General features: G+C 40.4%; 1 protein-coding gene across 5 annotated transcripts; it reads left to right on the top strand.

The window, feature by feature from the left end:
* Position 1: 1 nt before the first annotated feature.
* On the top strand, positions 2–19,164 carry LOC126866719 (14-3-3 protein zeta). 5 transcript variants are annotated; one of them, XM_050620634.1, is made up of 5 exons: positions 2–139; positions 12,112–12,419; positions 13,172–13,295; positions 14,275–14,438; positions 16,035–19,164. In XM_050620634.1, exons 2-5 carry the CDS (start codon positions 12,120–12,122, stop codon positions 16,188–16,190), a joined length of 744 nt encoding a protein of 247 aa, XP_050476591.1. In that variant the 5' UTR covers positions 2–139; positions 12,112–12,119; the 3' UTR covers positions 16,191–19,164. The 5 variants fall into 5 exon arrangements, with proteins under 5 accessions (XP_050476591.1, XP_050476592.1, XP_050476594.1 ...); XM_050620635.1 differs by lacking the exon at positions 2–139 and adding an exon at positions 567–710; XM_050620637.1 differs by lacking the exons at positions 2–139; positions 14,275–14,438 and adding exons at positions 7,333–7,590; positions 15,425–15,588.
* The last annotated feature ends 871 nt before the right edge of the window (positions 19,165–20,035 follow it).

Below are 20,035 nucleotides of genomic sequence, written 5' to 3'. Positions count from 1 at the left end.
ACGGAAAGCGTCAAGTGAATGCAGTTCAAGATGGCGGCTTCCGCTCGTTGCGCCAGTGCACTCTGTGAGATCGTAGTGGACGGGAGCCGTTGAATACGCCGAAGCCTCGACTTTCTAGGCCGTTTGTAACACTCTAAAGGTGAGTCTTTTTTCAAACGTAATTATATGCGTGTGTACAAGTGAAGCAGAGGTCATTGCACGCAATGTCTTTTAAAATATCGCCCGTAAATAATACGAAGTGTAATTGAACGCGGATCGTGTAGACCCCGTAGCCATGCAGTCGCCTGATCTTTTTCACAAGTTGCTCGAAATAACTTGTAACTTGGTCGTTTTATTACATTTTCGTAGTCGAAATCGTTCATTTCGACTCGTTCTCGTTTGATGTACGTCATCATATCGTTTCGTTTATCGAACGAATTATCATTTTAATAAAGTTCGTTAGATTCCAGTACGATAAAAAGGTGGTCTGAAGGTAGTCACTTGCCGCTCACAGCGGATGCGACGCACGCGACGCGACAGCCCTAACGAACAAGATAATTGCCGCCATCTTAGTTGTATAGTTGGTGATGAAATTATACATTTTATGCTTAAAAAGAATCGAAAAAATAATTAGTTTCAAATCTCGCTCTACCGTATACCTACACGATAGTTAACGTATTGGCAGTTGTTTTCATCGAACATAGGAATTTCTTGATATGACAACTAACCGCGTAAGTGTTGGATCGATGTTACAACTAATATTTGCTTGCAATATTTGATCCCTTATATGGTTCGGAGAAATCGGAGATACATTGCGTAGTAGATTTAGCTTGTTCTCTCGCGTACAATATGTATTTGGCCTGCTTCCGCTTGAAATCGTGTTAAAGCACGACACGCGCTTTCCATCTTCGTAAAGGCGTTGTGCCGAGCACACGCCCTTTGACAGGTGAACCGATCATCGTGCTTTCGATATTGCGTCGACACATCTTGCCTGATAAACACCCAAGTCCATATACGTAATATAGGTATCCATCAATAGTAACATTCGATTTTAGTTCCCGTGCGTTAGGTTATGTATAAATTTATGTACTGTCTCATTATTGACCGACATAACACGCGCGCAGTTCATAATCGTCCATTTTTCTCAAAATATGTAGTACGTCATTCAGTTCCGTAAAGTATTTCCACGAAAAAGATTGGACGCAGTAACGCGCCATTCTCTACCTTCTCTCTTCAATTAGTTTATTATAGCGAATTATCTCTCATTTTTGGTGAACGGCAATTTTAGTAGAAGGTACTTAGGCATTTGTTCGTAGTGGAGGACCGTGAATTCCCTTTCTCGCATCTTTCTTTTACTCTTTCTCGGTCATCGAACAACTCGAATTGAGATAAAGTTTACTGCTTTTGCCAAGGTCAACAATGACGATGGCGATGACGATAGTACCGACGACAGATTTTCGTTCCCGTAAGCTTACTTATTAAGGCTCGCTCGTTATCATATAGGTGATGTGTTTCATAAGTTTGCCATTTTATTATTTCAAAGTGTTTTCCATTCCATTTCTAAATTTATTGGAAAAGTCGTAAACATCGTTGGCACGGTAATTCTATCGATTCATGTCAATGTTCTACTCCTTCTTTTTTCCAGTCTGACCGTCTCTTCGTTCGATCATCATTCCCACCTTTCTCTTATTTTTTTCTTTCCATAATTCGGTAATTTGGCGTACAACTATTGTAAGTTCGAATTTGAAATGAAAAACCCCGAAATAACGCGAGAAAAGCTTCGAATGATAGTTGTCGCGCTAAGTTTATAAGTAATAATAAATTGGCGAGTATGCGTGCGGTCTCGAGTTGTTGATCGGTATGCTCAAGAATTTGACCGAGCAGTAGCAGGGGGTTGTTCTTGCTGAACGCTACCCTTATCTACCATTGTTCGTTCTTTTAACGTGACGCTATAAACTAAACGGCTAAAACTAGTCGGTTAAAAACAAACAAGTTCTTGCTTGTTAGAGGTTGAAGAAAGTCTCGGTGGTCGTGTTGTTACATGTAGTGTTATATATCAAGGACAACTGTCAATGAGAGAAAACGGTAATTAAACGCGTTATCGAACGGGTAGTCAGCTATCGATTTTATGGTTCCATGGACGGACCATAGGTATAACACTTTGTGGCTGCGATCGAAATTTGTGGAAGTGTGTATGGTACGAGTATCGTGTACGGTCGGAAATTGAATTTTACCGATTAATAAGGTATCTTGGATACGACAAGAACGTCGCGTGTCTCTTTAATCGTTGTTCACGATCGTATTGCCATTTTGACGAGTGATCGCATCTGAACCTTTCTACATTCTCTTTACTGCTAACGACTAAATCGAGTGGTGTTTTCTTTTGTTTAAAAAGAATCAACTAGACAGACTTTCGATGAAATTATTAGTTTTATTCGAGTGACACGCTTGTTTATTCATTCGGAAATATTTTTACGTAATTGTTTATGTTAAGCATCCTTCCGCAAAATATCGACGTTATTTACGAGTTATTGACGATAAGAAGATATAATCGTAGAGGTTTTTTATTAGCATAGGTGTGCTTGCAGCAGTTTGCACTATTCGCTTTTTCGTATCGTTCCTACGTTACCATGTTTTCAAACGTCTCCAAATTGGTTGCCCGAGTCTAAGACGTTCGAGCAAGCGTCGCATATTATCTTTTGTTCTTGTAGCTAATGATGTTTCAGTAACGTCGATATATCGATTCGACTAGTCGGTATTATAGAGTTTCAAAGTTTCGAAAGATCCTCTCGATTCAGCGAATGTATCGCGAAGTATCGTGTGTATTCGGCCAACTCGTGAACGAACGAGCTGAACCGAATCGAAGCAGCGAGCTTGACATCATTCGCTATTCCAAGACGGCTGACGCAGAAACTCGCGCGAGTTCATCCTGTATAGCTGGCGCTGTGTTTCGTTTCTTCGAATGTACGCACGCCACCTCTAACGTAAATACCAATTGCGCACGATGTTTTTTGCTCGATTTTTTCAAGAATAATCGGATCTGATTTTTGCTGATAGTCTGAGACGAGTAACGTGTCCGGTTCGATAACTTTTCGTACGTTTGATAGGATCTAGTTGATAGGATCTGAATCATAAATCTAGTGATCGATTTGTCGAGGCGGATCGTTTTGGTACGGAAACTATTCGGTTTGTATAAATCGTAATGCGGCAGGAGCGTTTGCGATTTTATCCCTTTTATCGACAACTTTTGCGTGCGGACGCGCGCGTGCGCGTGTACGTGTGTGTGTGTGGTCGAACGTGAAACTAGAAGAAGCTAGTAGTAGAGTAGCATAAAAGTCGAAAGAAGTCTGACCCGTTGCAGTCAACCTTTCCCCCACCTCGTTGGTGTGCTCGATGAACTCAAGTTGGCATAAGATTTCGTCGTAGGTGAATGAAAATATCGAGCGTAACGGAAGACGCGTGTATTAGAAGACGAGTGAATGGCAGCGGTACAAGCACGCACTTGCTACGTCTGTTGCCCGAGTTAGCCATTCGAACACTGGCAATAACAGCGTGTTAAATAAGCACGAGTTTTTCACATGGTTCACCCTTTTCTTCCTTCTTTTCGTTTTCCCTTAATTGTAAGGTTAAACGTAAGTCATGGGAATAACAGCAAGATGGTCAAGGAAGAAGCAACGGAGAATGTAGATTTCGTCGAATAGATGGTGGAAATCATCGAGTTGAACTTGTTCGAAGGGAGCAGAGATACACCTGGTTGGAGATGAGAGTCGAAAAAATATAGAAGCAGCTGAAATATCACGCCTACACGTTATCCGTACGCTCTACCACCTGTAGTACGCGTTGTTGATGGTTCGCAAAAGCTCGCCCTTTATACGCATTTCAATCGGAAACTGGTTGCCGATGTCTGGCGCGTTGACACGGCTCTCCACTACCATCGTTTTATTTGCATTGCGTCGTAAATACAAATGTTTCTTACGCTTTCTCGCGTACCTATAACTCGCACTTTGCTCGCTCATCGTTCCTACTCGTTGGTTTCTCGATATATTATCAAATCTTGTAGAACACAGCAATAAAAATAGCATGGTGCATATACTATTGAAAATCAATAACGAAATATCCTCGAGTCTGGCGACTACGCCCGGTGCCTCGACGATGCGACGAGGTAATGGAGAATTTCGTTAGGCACGACGAAGCTTGAAAAATACGAGGACAGTTTTAAGCCGGTCCACCTGTACAAGGTCAGTGTCGTAACAGTTACGCTTCCTCTATCCTCGATGGGCCTGCACTTCTCTCTTTTTTCTTCGTTTCATTCGATACGTTTATATCGATCATCTATTCTCGAAAAGGCGTATTCAAGTTGGTTCTTCGCGTGAAACGAGAAACTCGTTCATGGCCGACCGACGATCAAACGAGCTCTTTTGCCTTATCGGTTGCTACCGACGTGCTGCGAAAAACCGCTCGTTTCTGCGTCAAATATTTGCCCGTCTGCAAACGCGGAACAGAGAAAAAGCAGCGATATCGTTTAACCGTATCCCTCTTACAAATTTCGGCTGAATTTAATCTAAAAGAAGTCACTCGTGAATAAGCTGGTTTGTCATCTGGAAATCGAAAATTGCGAAGTTCTTGCAGTTACCGCGCTCGCATGACGCTCGTCGAACGACTTGCTCTCTTCGGTAATATCGCGCGCTCTTAAACGTTTGACACGCACTGTGCTTCACGTAACACCGTGCATCGCTATACGCACCTTGATGCGCAGTCCGTCGCAACTTATTTCACCCGATCTTCCAACGGTTGTCAACCATACCCACGTTCGCTCGCTCTACTGCACAGTCTATGATGCAATTTATTTCACGCTTATCGCATATCGTATTATTCTATAATGTCCTTTCGAATCTAACGTGTTTATCGGAATATTACATACTTCGTGCCGTACGAATCGAAAGCGTGAAATCTAATCTCTTGTTGTTTCGCACTGTACGAAGAGTGATATCGATAGAGTCGTAATGACAGTAACTAAATTACTTCGCTACTTCTCAACGTCTTACCGCTATGGATTCGAAATTAGAAGAATTCCTTCGTATTTGCTACTGAGTTTTTATTACTCATGTTTGTATCAACGTACTTACGTTGTGCATGCGGAGCTACTATTTTACTTTATTGTTTGCCATCGAATTACCTGTCGTTTCGTATGAAACGTTCAAACGTTAAATTCAGTGGTATCGATACGCTACCTACCACTAATAACAAGCAATGATAAATCGACGAAAGAATCAAACGAAAACGTAACGCTTGAACTTGTCTCTTATTTTCTCGATTACTATCGATCGACTCGTTGCGACTCGTTTGTTTGGTCATCGTCAATGTGTAAGAGCAAGCATGTCAAAGGCGACTCATTTTAAGGATTGCCGAAGACAATTAGCTTGATGCTACTCTGCTTTCGATTGGTTTATGATAGGTATTTGGACTGCCTGTTATGGCCAGTGAAAGTGCGAATAACAATGTTAGATGCTAAACGACAGCTAGTGATGTCTGATCGCATAGCTTTCAAATGTCGAAAGTTTGATCGTTTGAAAGAGAAGAGTTTAAAGGATCGCAAGCAGCTCAAGGTTACGTTGTCTTAATTAAAGGATAGGAAGATTGTTCCTACAAGTGTATGATGATCGCGAAATGGAAGCCAGAGGTTGCTTCGTTGTAAAAGAACTATGAAAAACGGTACAACGCTTAGGACAAAGAAGCATTACGATTTAATGCACGGTTGAATGATTCAGCCACGAACTATATTATCGGTTTATCTGTTTCTTTTACCAAAAAATTTCTCAGAAACAATTGGTCGAAATAAATACCCTATTTCTACAAGATTCGGCAAAGAATGGCAAAACGGCATTAGCAGAGGTGGGGGTGAGCAATGGAAAATGGTGGCCAAGGCAGAAGGGCGGGTCGGTTGCAGGGGTTGCGCGCGCCTCCGCAGATCAATATTTCATTTTAGCTTCGCCAACCAGCTAAAGAGTAAAGGAGACGAAAACTACCTACCTCTTCTTGTACGCGTCTTCTCGATACAACCATTGTATTCTACATAATTACCACTTTTTCTATACTCGTATTCTCGTTGATACGAATCGTCCACATTTGTCTTTTTTTCCTTATCGAACCAAATGCATTCCTATTTTTAATTTGTCTTTTTTCCTGCTTGTCTTCTCCTTCTCTCTCCCTCTTTTTTCACCTCATATATTGTAGATTTACCGGAAAAAAATCAAAATATATGCACCTGCGTTCGTGACGTGAATCTGTATGAAAATTCAGAAATTATTGAAAAGAGCGAACCTCGAGGCCAAAAGATTTTGCGGAATGCCGTTTTACCGTTTAATACGTACTGCAATTGATTTTACGTTTACGTACTTAGGCTACGAGTTGGCGAACCATACGACGAAAAGTAGTTTCATTTAAAATGAAAATAGAAATCAATCGATATCTTTGGATGTTTATTTGATACATCGTATATTTTCAAAATGATTCGCCGGCAAGAACTGCGTATCACGTGATGATACACGTGTTTTCGCGTCACGTTGAGGATTTGATTTTACGCGCAAGTTCAATTTTCAATGTTCGCATACATTTTTATTAAAATGGAAAATGGTTTCGTCATTCGAATCTTTTCGAAGTGTTTTTTCTAAAAGTATCGTAATAATTATATAAATGCAATTAATTATGCATACAAATAAACGTGTGAAACGTTAATATATACGTGAAAATATATATGTACATATATAACAAATCGATAAAAAATTATTACGACTTTTCACGATTTCAATTTTTCACTGATTCGAAACAACCATGGAAAATAACATTTTGGTAACTTATACAGCGTAATTAACGAAAAATAAAAAGTATGAGAGAAGTGGACTTGACGTAAAAAGCGATGGAGAAAAGGATGTACCTATCCGATTGATTTAATTCGAGAAAACAAGTTTGAAGGGATATGAGGCAGGAAGAAAGAAAAGAAACTACAAGAGAAGAGAAGAGAAGAGAAGAGAGGAGAAGGGAAGGGAAAGGAATGAAAAAAGAAAGAGCAATGATATAGAATGCATGCGAAAGAGATATTGAAAGTATATATGCAGAATATATAACGCGTAGCGCAGCGCAATACGACGCTACGCATCGTATTCCATGGCTGGCGTCCCGGGACAGGGACAACCGTGCGCCACTGCCCCACCCAACCTTTCAAGCCGGCCATGCTGGGCGAACCGATCAATACTTCGGCTCGGTCACGAAGGAAACCGAGGGAAACCGACCTAGGACGAGTAAAACCGAATGCGGACGAGTCCGGGCACGAGGCGCGCCGAGTCCCCACCACGAGCAGCGTTGCCGGCTCAGTCGTGCGGGAGTGGTCACTGAGGGATGTGTGGTACCGTAACTGAGTGACTGAGGAAAAAGACCCGGCGTAGTTTCTCCGCGTAATACGCTCTCGCTCTTTACCCCCCTGAACAAAAAAGAACTAGCAGTACCGAGAGTCTAGTCAGTTTTCGGCCCCCCTCCCGATTTTACGCGAAACTACGGAATACGCTGATCGTATATTTATTTAAGTATTTATTGTACAAAAGACTTTAAATATAGGTAAGACTGCGACGATTCGTTGCTCTGCTTCTTTTCTATAAGTCTATGTCTCGCATTTACTTTTCTGCTCTATCTTTCGAGTTTCTCTCTCGATTTATTTAAATCTCTAATTATTTTCTACCTATTTAGTTTTTTTTATCTTTTTCGTTTGACTTCGTTCTTTGCCATGCATGCCAAGGTACAAGTGATTGCTTCCGTATCTCCTTTATTCGAACCTCCTTTTTGCAGGCCGTATTAGTATTTCGAGAATGTGCTGGAAATTTCGCTTTGTGTCGCGTTTTCCTACGATTAAACTAACGAGTCAAGGAGAGTGAATCGGTTATCGATCTCTGCGGTATAATACTGCGACGCAGTAGAATCGAAGTGAATCGGCGCGGTCTCCGCAATGACGCCGATTCGTTTTTCGCCGGAAGCAAGGTGTTCCCGTTGTTGGTTTCTTTGTCCTCGGCTTGTTCAAGTCCATATCGCGACATGAAGCGGTTGTGAACGCTTCGAGGACGGGGCGTGTTAACTAAGGAGAGAGAGAGAGAGAGAAAGACAGAGGGAGAGAGCGTAGACAAGGAATTTCGCTCTCGCTTCGTGAAAGTAGCGCCGTGGCGCTCCGTGTGACTGCTCCCTCTTCGGCTGAGATACGCGACTACGTCGAGCATAACCTCAAATCATTCATGATAAATGTACACAATTTTTTTTATTTCAAAGCGTTTCGCGCGTTTGACCTTCGGCCTGACAGCGTCAGTTTTGCTCCTCACCTCCCACGGAAGCTACCACTTTGCGTGTCTAAATTGAATGTCTTTTTCTACCTCTTGAAACGTATTCGTGTGGCAACTGGTAAAATTTTATGAAACCTCCTCGTTTCCTCTTGTTTCTTTAGTTTATCAATTTTGGCTAATGTGTTTAAATGCGAAAAATAACGATTTAAAGTAAGCATAATGTACGTTAACAGAATCGTAATTTATCGTACAGAATATAACGCGTAATATAACGAGATATAGATAGACATAGATAAATGAGAATCGGCCGATAAAATTCGTATTTTTATCAACGTGACAGAGATGTCACGTTTTTCGATCCGTGCGACATCTTCACTAGTATTCATCTCAGTGACTGAAATTATCGCTTTTTGGTGATCATATCATATAAGTTATTTCATTTTCGAGATTTTTAATGCAATGTGGGATTAGTCGTGGTAGGTAATGGATGGGGTCGGCCAATGGGGACCTATTTAGGACCAAATGCAAAGTTAATACGAGATGAATTGTAAGAATCGTTATGGCATTTGAAAGAAGAAAGATAAGGGTATGAAGAAATTGTAAAAGAAGCACGAAATATGTATTTCGCGTTAATCGCTCGTATCGTTTATCGAAGTAGGTTTGGCCAAGAGAAGTAGACGTAGAATTTATATCGGTTAGTTCGAACAAACAGTTGTATGTATTTCGTCACGTTTCATTCGCGATCCGGTTGAAAAATTTGCGCCGGAAATATTTCACTGGCAACGTGGGATTTCTCATTAGTTCTCGTGTAGATCCGGCAACAGTGTCGCCGAGTCTCTGCTAACCTAAAGCCAGGTGATTGCGCGCGATTAAATATAGGACGTCGAATACACCTACCGGTTTAATATTTCCGTCCGGGTTTCTTCGAAGAAGAATTTGGCTGCTTGACCTTCCGTCTATCTACCGTCACGCGGATCGTGCTACTTGTCGAATAATCGACCAATGATAACAACCATACGAAATGATACGAAATTTCGAAGAAATTAACTCGTTCGATTCGCAATTTGCCATTTTAGTATCATTCAGTTTGTAATATCGATTCATGGATATATGTTTTCTCCGAGATGCTCAATCGAATCTTGATTTGATTACTAATCCAGCTTGTGATTACTTACGCCGTACATAATTTTATCGACTATTTGCACATTAACGTGAAAAACGATGCTCGATGAATGTATATCTTGTAATAAGATTTACGATTAATCGTTTTTCTTGAACGTCGTGTGAGCCAACGTATTCTTGAATATCTTTTTGCATGGTGCAATGTTCCAATCCGATTTATAATAGTTCATAGTAAATACCACGAACCGGAAGCACGCGAACAAGAAATTTTAGTCTAATTTTCATTGCCGTATACACATTTTTACAGAAAAACGGTAGTTTTTCTGGTGACATAATGTTCTCGTGTCCCAACAGTCCTATTAGATGAATGGATGTGAACGGCGATCGCGACAATAACGATTCATACGCAGTTTCTACGTGTAACTTGCATCGTCGTTATATTTACCAGCGTGATAAGGCGCACTAAAAGAAAACAAGTTTCGAAAAACTGCTCATCTGTTTTTCAACGTTGAATCGCACTCGTAAATTGGGTATGCGCAAATTATGAAAAATACGCGTGCGCCGCTTTGCGAATAATCGTTTGGAGGGAGGAGCTGCTTCATGGTTGCTTTATGACAATGATGTAAATGTTTACTGATTGATACGTAAAACACCGTTGTTCGTTACCCCTTTAAGTAGCACAGAATGCATTTCGCTCGAGGAATTAATAACAAAGACTTACCATATATCGCACATACACGAAATCGATCATGTTCCAGCTTTTAAAATTACTTACTTTGAATACCAATGATCGATGTTATAGCAGCGTTTCAGCTTATGATTAGAAGTAGGGTAATAAGAACAGCGTGTTTTATTTTCTTGTAGCAAATTCCAAATTTTTTACTGCTATTATCGCGATAAGTGATGGATTAATCCGTATTTATCGTATGTATAGAGATAGATCGTCGTATTCGAAATTACTTTGCTAATTGATTTTTTCGAGCCGTCTGGAATCTTAAAACGTGAATCGAACGGAGTTTGCGCGTTATTTGTGTGCACGAGAAAGAAAGGAGGATGATCGATACGAATGGGAGTAGAAAACGACTCTGCTTGAAGTCAAATGGGAACGTCGTTAAACATCGGTAGGGGAACGCGTAGAGAAATGGTGGTATCGTTTCCGGTATAATCCGCGATTCATTACTTTCATTCTTGGATGCAGTTGTAATCGACGCGTACGCGTGAGAAGTATATAGATTTGCCTGTTACGTCGCGTCACAACGATGTTCCTTGCCGCCGTGACTCATTGGGGGAGAATCAGGCGCCATATGCGATATAGCTGATATAAAAGCTCCGTGCCGATATTATGGATTCTTTCTAGTTACTGTTGATCGTGGTCGATGATTTTCGCTGATTCTATCTATGAATCGATGTTCTTAACGATCGTTGAGATCGAGAATGTAGGGTAAAACGCGTACAAATACGAAACCGAAGATCTCGGGTGCGCGTGCGCGCGCACGGTCGACGAACGGTCGTAGAACGTGTTAAAAGGAGTCGAGATGTTTAGATGTGTGCCTACTACGGTTTGGCGTTGTAACGCGGTCCGATGCAGTGACTCATCGTTACCATGCGATTATATCCACGTTAGTAAAGATGTCGTTGAAGTTTTATTCTTTCCATTTATGCGCGATCCTTATCGATCGATCATTTTATGGAAGATTTCACAATCGTTATACTCGCTTCTATCCTGCTTAAAAATGTAACGGATAAAAATCGATCGAATGAACATAAAAATCTACCGGTATTAATAGAAACAGGAAAAGGAACGTTTGCAGCAGCTTGTGTCGTTTTGAACATAATCGGTAGGAATAATCACGCGATAACATCATTCCATTGGAAAAAATTTGTTAGTTGAGTGCATAATTTCTAGACACGAATCGTGATAAGAGAGTATTATAATTATTATGGATATTATTGGATAAAAATGGTTGGAAATAGCGAAAAATTAATTAAAAGTTCAAGTTTTCAACGTGAAATAGTTTTATGCATTAAATCGATTGAATTGGTCGTTGATCGCAAGAGAAACGTAGATTTTTATCAAACAGTGAAATCCATTATATTCCTATCGATTTGATTTAGAAAGTAAAAATGTTTGGTGTAGAGCTAAAGGTGCACGTGACGTTCATGGTCAAGGCTGAGAAAGACCGAATTTCTCTTTCGGGTAAATCCATTGTCAATGACCGTTACCAAACCGAATAAAAGGAGAATGTAACTGCGTTTTCGAAACATCTGCTCATCCGTAGCTTCGAAGAAGAAATTCCCTATTTCTTTTCGAAGAAGAAGGAAGAAAATACTCGCGACACTATGTGCGAACGAGGCCAGTTAGGTTGAAGCACACGCGCGCACGGCCCGAGTACGTCATACTCTGTGTTCTAAACGCGTCGGTGAAATCTATTCTCACGCGCGTACCAGCGACTCCCGGATAGATGAGAAAAGGAACTCAGCGACATTGAAGCCGCGAGTTAATCCAACTGTGTTGTACCGTTACGCCTGTGTCGATGTACGTTATGTACACACCTCCTCTCCTCTCCTCTCCTCTTCTCTTCTCTTCTCTTTTCCTTTTCAGTAATGTTTTCTTCGTCCTTTCAATTACGCCTGACTGAATTCCCTCGTTGTTTGTTTAGCTCTGTATATCGAGATTTTTGTTTTCTAGCCGACACAATGTCCGTCGATAAGGAGGAATTGGTTCAGCGTGCAAAGCTCGCCGAGCAGGCAGAAAGGTACGATGATATGGCAGCCGCGATGAAGGCAGTCACCGAAACAGGAGTCGAGTTATCGAACGAGGAAAGGAACTTGTTGTCGGTAGCGTACAAGAATGTCGTTGGTGCAAGACGTAGCTCGTGGCGAGTCATCTCCTCCATCGAGCAGAAAACCGAAGGTTCTGAGCGCAAACAGCAGATGGCCAAGGAATATAGGGAAAAGGTTGAGAAGGAGCTGCGTGAAATCTGTTATGACGTATTGGTAAGAATTCCCTCCTTTTTCTCTTCTCTTTTACACATTTTATTACGAATTATTATTATGCAATTTCGATTTGACGAATAACGAAATTCACATAAATGGGAAATGTTTGCGTATTTCCTTCTTAAGTGGATGAGACGCACACGACCAACTACGATACGTGCATTATTCTGGTCGGAACATTCTGATATGGTAGATTTAACACGTCCACGGAGCAGTAGCTGGCTTTTGGTGTTTATAAATGGATCGTCTTACATCGGTGAACGATCCTTTCTGTCGCGTCTGCGTATTCCATGGCTGGCAAAAGCAAAGATCGCTCATCGGTTTGGATTTCACGTGGCTTGATTACCACCGGCTCGGCTCCTTGTCCAATAGCTCGTCTTGCGATCTTTTCTCGTCGTCCAACGAGCGTGACAAAACTTGTTCCAGTAATCGCGAGAACATCTTTCTTTATCGCAATTGAATTTGCTTTAATAGCGATTAGCTTGATGCGACGTGTTCAAATATTCGAAACAAATTTACATAAACGCGTTTAATATTTCAAGCCACTATAGCGACGAGCGTTTGGAAAACGGAAAGCACCGGAATGTTTCCCAATACTCACTGGCATATTCGTCGTATACTCGCGTATATACGATGGAAACGGAGATTTTCATTTTTGTGCGACATCACCTATAAATAGACAGAAAAATCGATGTAAATATTTAAATAGAGGGGAAAATATGTAAAAATTGATCGCACTGTCAACATTGCAGGGACTCCTTGATAAGTACCTGATCCCTAAGGCTAGTAATGCCGAGAGTAAAGTATTCTACCTCAAGATGAAGGGCGACTACTACAGGTATCTCGCAGAAGTCGCTACCGGAGAAACCAGAAATGGTATGTATCTGGTAATGCGATAAATTACTAACAGCTATACAACTACAACTTTACCGATTCCGATTAATAATCACTGTTAGTCGAAGTTGATTTTTCATCGACGCTCTTCTAAAGCGTTAATACGACGTAAGATTTTGTTTTTTCTTTTTTTTCTTTTTTCTTTTTTCTTCTTTCTCGCGTTACAAAGTTTCTTTGAGATACATGGTAATTTGAAAGTAATTGCACTATCGAAGATACACTGTCTGTAATCTGACATTGAATTCGTACGAGAGAATCGATATACGTCTTTCTTCGAATAGAAAGGTGTCGCACAATGCTCTCGTACCTGTGACCGTCTTCGTAGTTGTACTTCAAAAAAAAAAAAAAAAAAAAAAAAAAAAAAAAAAAAAAAAAAAAAAGAAAAAAGGAAGCACAGCTGCAACGGCAGGTGTTCTTCGTTGAAACTACTCTCTGATATATTCTTAGATTTAAGTGGATTTGAAAAATTCCATGACGCTCGTCCTATGTCGGAATATCTGTGTATAACGCGTTACACCTGAACAGAAAAACGTTCCTAAAACGTTGGTGGAATTTAACGCCGTATATTTTTCTCGATAATGACAAAAACGTCTGTTACGTTTCATTTCGCTCGTGTATATTCGATGTTAAATTCACATAATAACATACAGAAACAAGAGAGAGAGAGGTGTCGTTTCTTTCGAAATTAGTTTGAAACGCGGACAAGTCGAATTACGAGTTTCGTAAATTGATGTCGGTTAGCGTGTATCAGATCGTTCTGTATCTATGTTGTTGTCATTATTACTATTATTATTATTATTATTAATATTATTATTATTATTAGTATCGGTATCATCGTCACGTTATCTGCGAAACGTTAAAGATGACTATGTATCGAGGTACCATCGGTGTTAAATTCGAAATATCGACGATTACGAAAAGATTGAAATTTTGCTGATAATTTTGCACGTAATATATTCAGCCGTGGTAGACGACAGTCAGAGGGCATACCAGGATGCGTTCGAAATCAGCAAGTCAAAGATGCAGCCTACCCACCCGATCAGGCTAGGTCTCGCCCTGAACTTCTCCGTTTTCTATTACGAAATCCTCAACTCTCCAGACAAGGCCTGCCAGCTGGCCAAACAGGTATAATTCACAAAGGCGAGGGTTGATACGCATATCGATAATAGAGTTTACAGCAATCGCGGAAAGATGCGAAAGGATGGTGGTGATGCAGTGGAGGCAAAAAACATGATATTCCGCTTTATCGTTTATGGGGTGATGGAAGAGGCACTTTAACCTTTCCAACTTGTCGTGTATCTAAGCTCTGGTCGACTTCTTTTTGTTCGCACAACCGTATAGTACGCTCACGTACACCATAACGAATACTGTAAATGTTCGCGTAGAATTCAGGCGAGCTGGATGCTCGTTTCTTTTCCCGTTTCCTCTTCGTTCTTCCTATCCCGAGGTCCCCTTACATATATATCGCGATAGAGGGAGGTCACGCTCTATGTATACGTTTGTAGAAATTGTAATATGGATTTCCCGGTTTGCATTACAGCGGTAGTCGAGGATTCACAGAAAGCGTACCAAGAAGCGTTTGACATAGCAAAGTCAAAAATGCAGCCTACGCATCCCATCAGGCTCGGTCTTGCTCTCAACTTCTCCGTTTTTTATTACGAGATCATCAACTCACCAGACAAGGCCTGCCAGCTGGCCAAACAGGTATAATTTATAAAAACGAGGATGATGTCGGTAGTGTTCACAGCAATCGTGGAAAGTTGCAATAGGAAAGACGACGGCGGTGGTGATGCAGTGGAGGCAAAAATATGATTTTACTTTATCTTTCGATGGGAAGACGCTTTTACTTTTACAACTTGTCGGCGTGTATTCTAAGCTTCGTGATCGAACTCGTGTATGAATATTTAACCCGAGAAACTTAGTTGCGCACAGGGGTTGGATAGTCGCTCCATTGGTTCCTTCTCCCTATTTTTTATTCCTTCCGATTCCGACGTGCACACACACACATACACACACGCACATACACTTATACAAATGTACCTCGACAGAGGTTATGCGCTATCTCGAAATTTATGAAAGTTATAATTTAGATTTCTCGGTTTGCATTGCAGCGGTAGTCGAGGATTCACAGAAAGCGTATCAAGAAGCGTTTGACATAGCAAAATCAAAAATGCAGCCTACGCATCCCATCAGGCTCGGTCTTGCACTCAACTTCTCCGTTTTTTATTACGAAATTATTAATTCTCCGGCTAGAGCCTGTCATCTTGCCAAACAGGTTAGGGATAATCGACAGTTTGATGCTTGGTTGGATGACTATCATAGGTTAAACAAATAAACGTACTTTATATAATTTACAATTGACATCAGTGTGTCGTGGTACTGTGCGGTAAATGCTATGTTACTGAGTGCATACTAACCCATAAAAAAAACAACAGAAAGAAAGAAGCTCCTTCGATATTTGGTGTGATCATTGCTGTAATTAGTCTCCACTGTATCCGGTAACCATTCCGCATCATACGCATTTAATACGTATATGTTCGTAACATTTTCTATCTCTAATAGAAATTGGTTAATGCTTTGCACGAATGTGTGATCTCGCGTGATTGAAAGAATGCGGTTCCTGTAGTTTTGGCGCGATTGCTGAATAAAATCGTGTGTGTAAATTGAAATGAACGCGGAATGTACGTTTTATCCAGTTTAACGTTTGCATAAATGTTTTAGGCGTTCGATGATGCGATCGCAGAACTGGACACACTTAACGAGGACAGCTACAAAGATTCCACGCTAATTATGCAGCTTTTACGCGACAACCTCACTCTTTGGACCAGTGACACGCAGGGCGATGCGGACGAAGCACAGGAGGGTGGAGATAACTAACCTTCCTAAGCTTAAGTCCTTTCTAACCTAATAAGAACATCCTATTCTCTATCGTCCCCCCGTCCCTTGAAGTGCTCACCCATCCATCCACCCGAGATCGATTTATTCATTCGCCTGTCCTTTCGTCCTTCGCGTACCTCGCTGCCCTGTCCCTCCTTCCCTGTCATTTTTATTCTTTTCTCATTCCGTTTAACAATCTTCGTTATCTTGTCTGTTTTACTATCCTATCGCTCTTACTCCTCGTTTTATTATTCTGTCTTATCCCTCTTCGGGTTTCCCCTCTATGTCGCCCTCTATGCCTCCCATCCTTTCTCTCTTCCATCCTTTTCTTCATCTTTCCTGCCTTTCTTCTTTACGTCCTTACTTCCTTCCACCTTTCTTCAATTACACATTCGCAAGGGCAACGTCGCCTTTTTTCCGCATCCTTATTTTTTTAATCTCCTCCTCGAAAGTCACGACCTCTTTGTTCTAACGCGACCGCACACTGCTGCCAATGCCACCGCCACAGCTGTTACGCCCGATTCGAAAGCTCGAACACGAGAGAATCTCGTTCTCGACCGTATCCTTTCCTAAAGGATCGATTCACGTGCCGGTCGCTGAATATACTCGCTATTGCCACTCGTCAAAAGTTTTGAATTTGAGTATTCAATTTCAAAAGGAGTGTCGATCTACGACAGAAGGGGGAGGGGGGATGGAGAGAAAGGGGAGGGAGAGAGAGAGAGAGAGAGAAACGAAAAGAAGATAACAAAAGGCCAAGGAAAAAATTAGCGAATTTATGCGAAATTAACGTAGGATATTGCGTAACCACGCCTCGCGCGGCCCTTAACGAAAGGAAGCGGTCGAGTCGTGAGAGTTACTCGATCTCTTGACAACAAGTTTATCCGAGGGAAGCGTTATTGACTCGTGTTTGTGTGGAAGAACGGGAGAAAACAAATTGTGGATGAACAGAGGAAAGGACAGAGAGAATTTCGCAAACGCTGTCTCATCGTACAACGATAAGGTAGTATAAAAGATAGTATCGAAGAGTATAGAAGAGAACAAAAATGTTATATGTAACGTTATAAGAGAGAAAGAGGTAATCGCTAGTAGATTACGGGGTGTAAATGATGCTGTCGAAATCGTGACCGATGGAGGTAAAATGTTGAATAAACTAGTCTTTGACGGGTATGTAGAAACAGAAACCTGTATCGATATCGCTGTTCAGATGAGACGCGGGATGCGAGAAACAGCCACGAAACACTGTCACTACTCCCAAATCTGCTCACTATTTACCATCTAAAGTATCGCTAAACGAAACAGAGATTCGAGAAGAAACGAAGTGAAAGGAAAAAAGCACGCATGAATCTAATTACATTATATCCAGTTGTCATTAAATTAAATTTCACATTGTCTAGCAAGTACGATATTATTATACGAAGGGAAGAACGCAGGAGGAGAAAGGAGAGTAAAAATACATTAAGTTATTAAGTTCCAACACATCAGTGGTGACTTAATTTTTACATTTAATACTTTTTACATATTGCACGTTAGTAGTACACGAAAAAGTCTTATGCATACACACGCGTGCACGCGAGTACAAAATACTACATTTTGTGTGCATATTCGTTTCCTGTTTTCTATTCCATCTTTTTTATGTGTACGCGTACCCGTGTGTGTATGGTTTATAATTGACACGTTTAAAACGACTCTTTTGCTTTTAAATATTTTTTCAAAATTCGAATTTTTGTCCTTATCATAGTTGCTGTATTATCGAGGTGAGTGAAGCACATAACTTTAAGAATGCATTTTTATCCATCGTACGCCATGACCGTCCGTTGCTAACGCGTGAATATCTGAGAAGGAAGGGGACGCTTGATTTTGATTTCTTAAACAGCCAATCGATACGTGACTACCTCTTAAGAAATTTCTCTCGATATTTCTTCTGTCCTGATTTTTAACTACAATAATTCTCACAAGCTGTGATTCTCTTTCTCTCGTTATGCTCCGCCTCCTCCATTTCCTCTCCTCTCTTCTATCTTTCTTTCTTCCCCTCTCTTCCGTATATATGTTATAATATATATACATATATTATACACAATAATATATATACAACAGATATTTACCGGAAACTCGATTACTAATGTCATGATAAACGAAAGGAAAAAAAAGAAAACGAGAACAAATTATGTGTACGCGTGTAAAAAAAAATCATATTCTCCTTAATTTTAACATACATACGCAAGTACGCAAGCATCTATACTCATTTGTATATATGTATGTGCGTGAGTGTATGCATGTATATATATTATATATATATAATCAGCTTTTTTTGTCGGCATGATCGATCTCGTGAAATTTGTCGATAGAGTTCGAGGATAATTCGTTATATCCTGCTATTTTGCAAATTTATATTAATAACTTTACAGAATTTCTTCTAAGCAGAGCATTATCTATGAATTCGGTTAATGCAAAGAAAAATGCGAAGTTGGCGGAATGAATTTTTTTCCGTTTGTTCCTTAACGGATAAAAGCTCCATTATAGATCTTGATCGATCACCTATATAGTGACCCTATACCATCAACCATCACAACTTATCAAACAACATGTTTCTTTTGGTATCTCGGGGTGACGTATTCAAACGGCAGATCACAAAGACGTGTAACGGTCTGTGATCGGCTCAAACGAAACCTTGATAAAAGGGACGAACGTTGCCATTTTAAAAATGGGAAGAGTCAAACGATAACGATAACGATAAATCGATCGCGTCCAAATGCAACGGATACGTTCGGTCCAGGGGCGGATTAACATGTATATATGTATGAATCAAGTACTTCTAATTATTTGAGAATTATGGCAAGTCCGTTTTGTATCTTAGTTAAATTCTAAGTAACAATTCCTAATTTTCGCCGATCGAATAAACGAAATTCCATTTGTTTCTATGTTAAAACCAATCATTCTTTTTTACAATATTAAAAATAAATAAACGTTAAATATTTGTTCGCTTTCGTTTCTTTTTTACTCTGTTTCTATTGTTACATAGTCGGTTGAAATCCTTAGAAATCCACCATCCGCCTCTGGTTCGGTCCATTCCATTAGGTCCTAATCTACCTGTCTCGGTAGAATGAACTCGACATATTCTTCGTCTCGTATGCATGGATACTTTTAAGTGTATGTAAAATACGCGCGCTTACCCTAAACACACAGGCGTAGACTTACATATACAGACACAAAACATATAATAATATACGTAAATGTTTACCATATGGAAACAAATAACGATTATCGGTATTACAGCGTGTGTTGCGTGGGTAAACGTTCCCCAAATATGTTGTACTTTTTAATGTGTCCATGTTTCTGTCGCATTGAACACACAATAGAGTATGAATGAACGAAGTTGGAGTACGAAAACGAGTCGATTTTGCAGAGGTATCCATAAAATCGATTCCGAATAGCAACGTGGGAAATCAGTACTAATCCGTAGATTACGATTTCGTTCGAAAAATACCGATTGAATCCGTGATTGATAATTTTATTCTTTTTAATGTGCGTTTTCTATCGGTTTACGCAAGTATTAGTTACCGATGCAAAAGAGACTGAGAACTAAGAATGGTACGATAAAATTATGCAGAATGGTTCCCGAGAGAGTCTTCTTAAATCCAACTATAAATGAACCAGTTAAGCGAGTTCGGGTAGATATTATAAAAGGAAATTGACACCATTCTTTGAAGGCAACTACATATATTGTTCTTTAATACCGGTCTCGCGCAGCGCATCTTTAGTAATATTCAATTCCTCTTTCTTTCTCCTTGGCCCTTTTGGAATTCCTAAACCATCGGCGTTCCATCAACATTTGTTCTTATATCCTT

This window comes from Bombus huntii, chromosome 6, assembly GCF_024542735.1.
Source record: "Bombus huntii isolate Logan2020A chromosome 6, iyBomHunt1.1, whole genome shotgun sequence".
In the NCBI taxonomy this organism is placed as follows: domain Eukaryota; kingdom Metazoa; phylum Arthropoda; class Insecta; order Hymenoptera; family Apidae; genus Bombus; species Bombus huntii.
The sequence above is the reverse complement of the archived record's forward strand: the minus strand, read 5'-3'. Positions and strand labels throughout refer to the sequence as shown.

Bases quoted from the DNA above. Each gene is read 5' to 3' on its own strand.
- LOC126866719 (XM_050620634.1), top strand. From the start codon at position 12,120: ATGTCCGTCGATAAGGAGGAATTGGTTCAGCGTGCAAAGCTCGCCGAG. The intron at 12,420-13,171 runs GTAAGAATTCCC...TCAACATTGCAG, and splicing joins AAATCTGTTATGACGTATTG to GGACTCCTTGATAAGTACCT. The intron at 14,439-16,034 runs GTATAATTCACA...TAAATGTTTTAG, and splicing joins CCTGCCAGCTGGCCAAACAG to GCGTTCGATGATGCGATCGC.